Source organism: Trachurus japonicus, chromosome 6 (assembly GCF_045865225.1).
Source record: "Trachurus japonicus isolate A0001 chromosome 6, Traja_1.0".
NCBI classification, from domain to species: Eukaryota; Metazoa; Chordata; class Actinopteri; order Carangiformes; family Carangidae; genus Trachurus; species Trachurus japonicus.
This window is the reverse complement of record NC_140912.1, coordinates 31353881-31360363: the sequence shown is the minus strand read 5'-3', so window position 1 is coordinate 31360363 and position 6483 is coordinate 31353881. Positions and strand designations below refer to the sequence as shown.

Sequence of the window (6483 nt, the reverse complement as noted above, 5' to 3'; positions counted from 1 at the left end):
CAAGCTTGTTTTGTAGCAGAAGCTCCTCTTCCTGGTTCATCCAATTTGGACGGACCCGCTACAAAACAAGCTTGAAATATAGACTTATTTAATTTTTTCGGAACAATTTCGCATTTCGGGGCTTCAATACAAGAGGGACATCACATACGAGCAGCCTGGAGGTATTTGGATGTTTTTTGGTGTGTATTTTTGTTACAAAGAAAAGTGGTATCCATTTGCAACCGTTATATGGACATGCACTGCTACGCCGAGACCCCCTGTAACTCAGAGAAGCCACGGAGGACTCTGAAACTTCTCCCAGCCCTTAGTCGACATGAGGGGGAGTAGATAATGAGTGCAATTTGAATTTTGGGTGAACTATCCCTTTAATATTAATCTAATAATCTAATATGACTTCCCAGAAACTACACGTGTTTATTAGGGGAAAAGTCCACCGCACCGGTGCCATAAAGCCAGGCATATAAGCAGAAAGCACGATCAGTTCAATTCAGTTAGGACGGAGAGACAGACGGAGGAGACATGGACGGGCTTCACCGACACTTCACCGTGAGGACGTCTCTAACTTTTCTGCTCCTGATCCTGCTTCAAACATCCACCGAGGCCCAACGTGAGTACTGACCTCCACTGATCCAGCTTTGTTTAAAGGGATAGTTCAACATTTTGGCAAATTGGCCCATTGCCATAATCGCTATAGTCATAGCAGTAGGTTCGTTACCTTTATTTGTCGGTGTAAGCTATTTTTAGAACGGCGGAGCGAAGCAGCAGGCTGCTCAGAGCTACGCTATGGAGGCTAAAGGAATTTCTTGGTTTCCCTCATCAAACTCATCAAATACACAATCCAACAACTCCAAAATGCTGTCGTGGACAAGTTGTGACCTGCACATTCACCACGCTATGAGATAATAACGGAATGTTACGAAACGGAGCCGTTTTCGAGGTAAATACAGGGTAAATACAGAGTCTGCTTGCTGAAAAACTGTCCCTGAACGCAACGTGCATCAGCGGTTTTGCATGAATTTACCTCTGAAATGGCTCCGTCTTGTAACGTTCCATTATTATCTCATAGCGTGGTGAATGTGCAGGTCACAACTTGTCCACGACAGCGTTTTGGAGTTGTTGGGTTGTGTATTTGATGAGTTTGATGAGGGAAACCAAGAAATTCCCTTAGCCTCCATAGCATAGCTCTGAGCAGCCTGCTGCTTCGCTCTGCCGTTCTAAAAATCGCTTACACCGACAATTAAAGGTAACGAACCTACTACTATGACTATAGCGATTATGGCAATGGGCCAATTTGCCAAAATGTTGAACTATCCCTTTAAAGCTGTACAGAAAAGAAAATTGAATTTGAGCCAACCGTGGGTCTTAACACTAGTGTAAGTTAACTCATCTATCAGTCAATCAGTATATAAAGTCTGAGTGTGGAGGCCGAGAGAGGAGGGTGGAGACGAGTTACACAAAACACTGATGATCAAAGTGCAAATCCTGATAATTCATCAATTGTTCTATGGATTTATTTCAGTCAGTTGCACCTGCACGAATTGTAAATTCTGAGCTGAGTGTGTGACGATCGTACGTTTTTATAACAAAATATAATGTAGCTTTTAGCAGCTATGCAAACCAACGATGATGTACAGATAGATAAGGACAGAGTAGTACAACGCGAGGTATTATAGGCTACATCAATAATTTTTCAATTAAGAGTTATAAAACATTCAAAAAGACAGATTTATTCAGGTTTTTTTTTTTCTTTTTTTTTTCAAAGGAGGTTAAATCGAAAGCAACGTTTCACCTCTCATCCAAGAGGCTTCATCAGTTCATGTACGCATCTGACCAGGCTGGGACTGGTCCAACTATCTGGTGTGGAGACTCACTATTTAACCTCTTGTGTGGGCGTTCACAAGGGTGATGATGTCACTGGTTCCCTTTTGTGCTCCAAGTGCCAACGACGTCGTTTAAAGGACTGTCTTTGATGGAAAGTTGGTTTCGACTTCGTTAGTGCCCTATTGTGTTATAACGACAGTCGTTGGAGTCACTTGCCACTTGTGAACAGTAGTTGTTCTTTGAGGCTAGATTGTTGCTGTTTCTAGCCTCGGAAAATTTAGTTTTATGGGTAAATCCACAATATTTCCAGTTTGAACTTTGACCGGTGTTACATCTAAATCGGTCTGGACGGTTTGAATGAGCTGTCAATCACTCGGATCAACCAATCTGCTGCGGAGACAGAGCCAGGCATAACTGCACCCAAATAAGCATGTCAGGGCAGCTTTACGCAGAGGGACACAGAGGGCCTAGAAAGTAGTTGTTATTTTGTCCCGGTTTTTTAGTTAGTTTATGCAAATTGTGTGAAAATAAAGATGAAACAATGGTTTATAGTGGCAGGTGGTTCCAAGCTGTGCCAAAAATGGACATTTTGGAAAGTTTGCCTGAATATTTTGTAGTGAAATCTCTATAATTTTCTACTGCTTCACTTTATCAGAATCAATCACCACTGCAGAGATAATGTTCATACATTGTACAATCATTTGACATCATTCTGAAGGACACTCATCTAAAATATGATTTTTTTTATTTATTTTTTTTGGGGGGGGGGGGTTGCAGAGATATACTCATTCTATTATGGATATGCAATTTTCAAGAAGAGGCCTAATAAATAGGCTATGGTTTTAAGACAAACTCATCTCATGTGTCTTAGATAAAATAAGCATAGGTTCTATTTCCATAGGACTAACTTCACCAGAATCATCACTGGGAAGAATAATGTTGCATCAGTGTGTGAACATGTGGACTTTAGTTGCTCTTTCAGGTTTTTGAGTTTTTGACGTACGGGACACATGGAGATGAAACTCCTCTAACTGTGGCACTTGTCTTGTTCTTCTCTCCGAACAGTCTGTTCTGTTCCTACAAGTGTGAATTTTCAAGAAAACAATGAAGTGGGTCAACTTGTAACACCCATCACTGCTGAATCAGGGGTGGTCATCACGATTGATACGTTTGGTGACGGCAACCTGTTCAGGACTGACGGACACAATTTGGTCGCTGCAGCCGTGTTGGACTACGAGGTACAGTACTGCAGCAGAAACCAGGTCCCAGTTATGATCCCAACATTTCTAAAAAATAAAATTTAAAAAACAAAAACTGATTGTTGAGCTTCAAATTTGTTTTGTTTGCAGACAAAGACGACCTACGTTGTCCATTTGAGGTGCACTAGGCCAGCAACTCAACCGGTAAAACTATCTCAAACTAATGCAGTGGTGTTTTGTTATTGTGGAGAGTCAATGTATTAGTGAGTGAGACATTCTCCCTGAACACGTTGTAGAGGTATTTGGAGAGTGTATACTTGTTCTTGGCCAGGTTCTCCTGGTACCTCCAGAGAGTCTCAGGGTTTAGGGAAGGTTTAAAGGGTATATGAAAAGGTTTTACAGTGTATTGGGGGTTTTACGGAGTCTCTTGGTGAGGCTGTACCAGGTCTTGTCAAGGTTTCTGGGCTTCTGGGAGGTTGTTAGGTCCTTGATAAGCTTCTACAGATGGTTGAGGTACCTGTATATGCTTGAGGAGGCTTCCAGGATGACTTACAGGGTCTTGAGGAGGTTGTAGAAGTCCCTGAGAAGGTACATGGAGTGGCTGATTTAGAAAATGGATATCCTGGCTCATCCTGCTCATTCCTTTGCTTAAGGAGCTTTTATTGGTTCTTCTGGAGGTACTCTACTCCCCGTTCTCCCTCAATGAGTGTTTAACTTGAATGTAGATGTACAGCTTGGGAAGTATGTTGGATGCTGTGCAAATTCTTGTTGAGGTTAGGGTTGGGTTGGTTCTCCAGGTGTTTCAGGAAAACAAACAGGTTGTACAGATGCCTGAACCAGATGGTTGAGGAAGTTCTCAATTTGTGGAGCTGATATTGGTTCTTGAGAGGCCAGAATTATTTGTCTTTGTTTTGTTTGTAACAAAAAATAAGATAATGTCATCAATATATGCATAATTTAAAAGGTGCATTGTGTCTCTTTATTTCCAGTTCACCATCGTCACTGTTGTAAATTTGCAAAATTTGAATGATAACAGCCCAGTCTTTGCGTTAAACCCCTACCGTGTTGATGTCTTGGAGGTAAGAATCAACTTGAATAAAACAGGACATGTTGTTTAAATCAACGGATTTCTTTCTAAGAATCTACGTATACATTACCTTACATAGGTTTTCTTTGTTTTTGTTTGTCATAGTTGTCTCCTGTAGGAACACCCGTGGAGGGCAAGTTTGATGCAACAGATGCGGACAAACAGCCACTCACCTACACACTGACATCTGCATCTGTAAGACAGCATGTTAATTTGAGTTTTCTTTGGGACATTAACTTCAGGGATGTGTTTAGTCAATTTAGCACAAACACTGGAAGCAGGAGTAAATGGATCTGTTTACCCAAACCCTCCTGTTTAATTTCGGCAGAACGCCTTTGAACTAAGGTCATCTTCCAACCCAGAGCTTCTGGTTAAGACACCGCTCAGCTATGACAAAGTCAAAAGTGTCCAGTTGGTGTTGACTGCTGTGGTGAGTACTGACGAAGGCTACTTCTTGACACTGTTCATCTTTTAAAGAGTTGTTGTAGTTGTTTCACATAGGAGATTTTGTGACTATTGTTCTAAATATTATTTTTTCATCAGGACACACCATCGATACCAGGAGATCGCCCGCGTACCGCCACCACCACCATCATAGTCACCATCTTAGACAAGGACAACAGGCCGCCGTGGTTCCAACCTTGTACCATGCAAGAGATAGGGGAGGCTGTGGTCTGCTACAACAGCGGCTACACTGGCAGTGTTAACTTAAATGAGAAAGAGGTGTGGATCCACAAAGTCCATCACAGATATCAAAACGAAATTTGCGTTTGACTGGGTTTGATCTTGACCTGTGGTCAACCATGTCTACTTACTGTACAAATACTTCAGAGCAGTCTCTTGATTGTGTTTTCTCCCCTGCAGACCGGAGTCTTACCACTGAAACCAGGACCACTTCACGCCATCGACGGAGACTCTGGGTTAAAAGAGCCGATAACGTATTCAATTCTGAGTGGTGAGCATCTTACATTATAACATAAGAAAGTGGTTTCCATTATCAGTCTGCAGACACAAGATGTTGATTGTTGGCAGGTCGAAGCAGCTCAGTCCTCTCTTTGTTACAGGAAATGATGATGGCCTGTTTGCAATCAACGCAGACACTGGGAACATCACCATGTTGAAGGCAGCCACCGAGTTGGGCACAATCACTCTGACAGTGCTGGTAAAAACAAAATGCTCACAAGCCTTTTCCTAATCCGTTCATACCATTGGAGCCTATAAAAGCATAATTCTAAGTTTTAAGTTTTCATCTCCTAGGCGGCCCAGAGGACCAACAGTCACCAGTTTGCAACCACCACTGTCACAATCACTGTTAAGCCGAAGAGCCTCCACCCTCCTAAGTTTCCGAAGCCAAGCTATGAAGCCGTCATCACAGGAGTGGGTTCCATGGCGATGGACCCGGAAACGGACAGCCCGCTGAAGATCATCGCTACGGACGAAGACTATGCTTCCTCTGGGGTAAAACACTCACTTCTTTCATTAAGTCAAGGTATTTCAGTTTCCTGTTAACAGCACCATGTGCAGTGTGAACATCTTCATCTCTGTTCAAACAGGGTGTGAATCCGTACATCACCTACTCCGTTATTGGCAGCAATGATTTCTCCATCATTGACGGCCATTTGTTCATGATTAAAGAGGAGACATTATCCTTGCAGGTGAGCTTACAAATTTCTGGAAACATAAAGTGACTCATTGATTAGATATTGGATTGGATATTTTCACTTGACTTCACTTTTGGATTTACAGGTGGTGGCAAAAGACACATCCAACGATGAGACAGATACAGCTCGGCTGTCAGTGAAGGTGATGTCAGGTAGGAACCAAACTGTCACATTTCTCTACTGAAAACTGAAAACCCTCTGACTCGCTTCAATGACCCAATACAGATGAGAGGATCCACTGATGCCTTGTTGTTTTCATCAAGATTGGCCAGTTTCTACCACAGGACTTCTCCAAGAACAATTTTATGAACATTGATGAAAAGTTACCAGGAATTTTTAGCTAAGAAGTCAGGCTGTAAATCTTTGATGTTTGACCTGCGAGTCCCATATTCATATTAAAAAGTAATCATAACTAATAAAACAAGATTGATTACATTTTGTATCAGTTTGCATTCATCTGGTCTATATTTATCAATTTTATTGTTAAATGTGTTTTATATGTGTGAAGTTGAAAGTTGACATGATTTTCTGTCTGTTTTTTCATGTTGATAATTGCATGTGTTTCATTAACATCAACGTGCAAACAGTCAGGATAATGGTTAATCCCTAACTCGGAGGATTTACAGATTTTGAAGTGGACCATGGCATTCCTTAGTTTGGCAATGGCTGCTTTAGACCATATACAAGTTCATTAATGTGATCATTGGTTATTTCG

The 6483-nt window shown here is 41.7% G+C and overlaps 1 protein-coding gene across 1 annotated transcript; it reads left to right on the top strand.

Annotated features, from left to right (window-relative positions):
- Positions 1-519: 519 nt before the first annotated feature.
- On the top strand, positions 520-6010 carry LOC146986457 (cadherin-related family member 5-like). Its single transcript, XM_085780478.1, has 12 exons — positions 520-607; positions 2887-3059; positions 4010-4099; positions 4213-4302; positions 4436-4537; positions 4651-4830; positions 4972-5062; positions 5172-5269; positions 5365-5565; positions 5661-5762; positions 5854-5920; positions 5994-6010. Exons 1-12 carry the CDS (start codon positions 520-522, stop codon positions 6008-6010), a joined length of 1299 nt encoding a protein of 432 aa, XP_085636604.1.
- Positions 6011-6483: the final 473 nt, after the last annotated feature.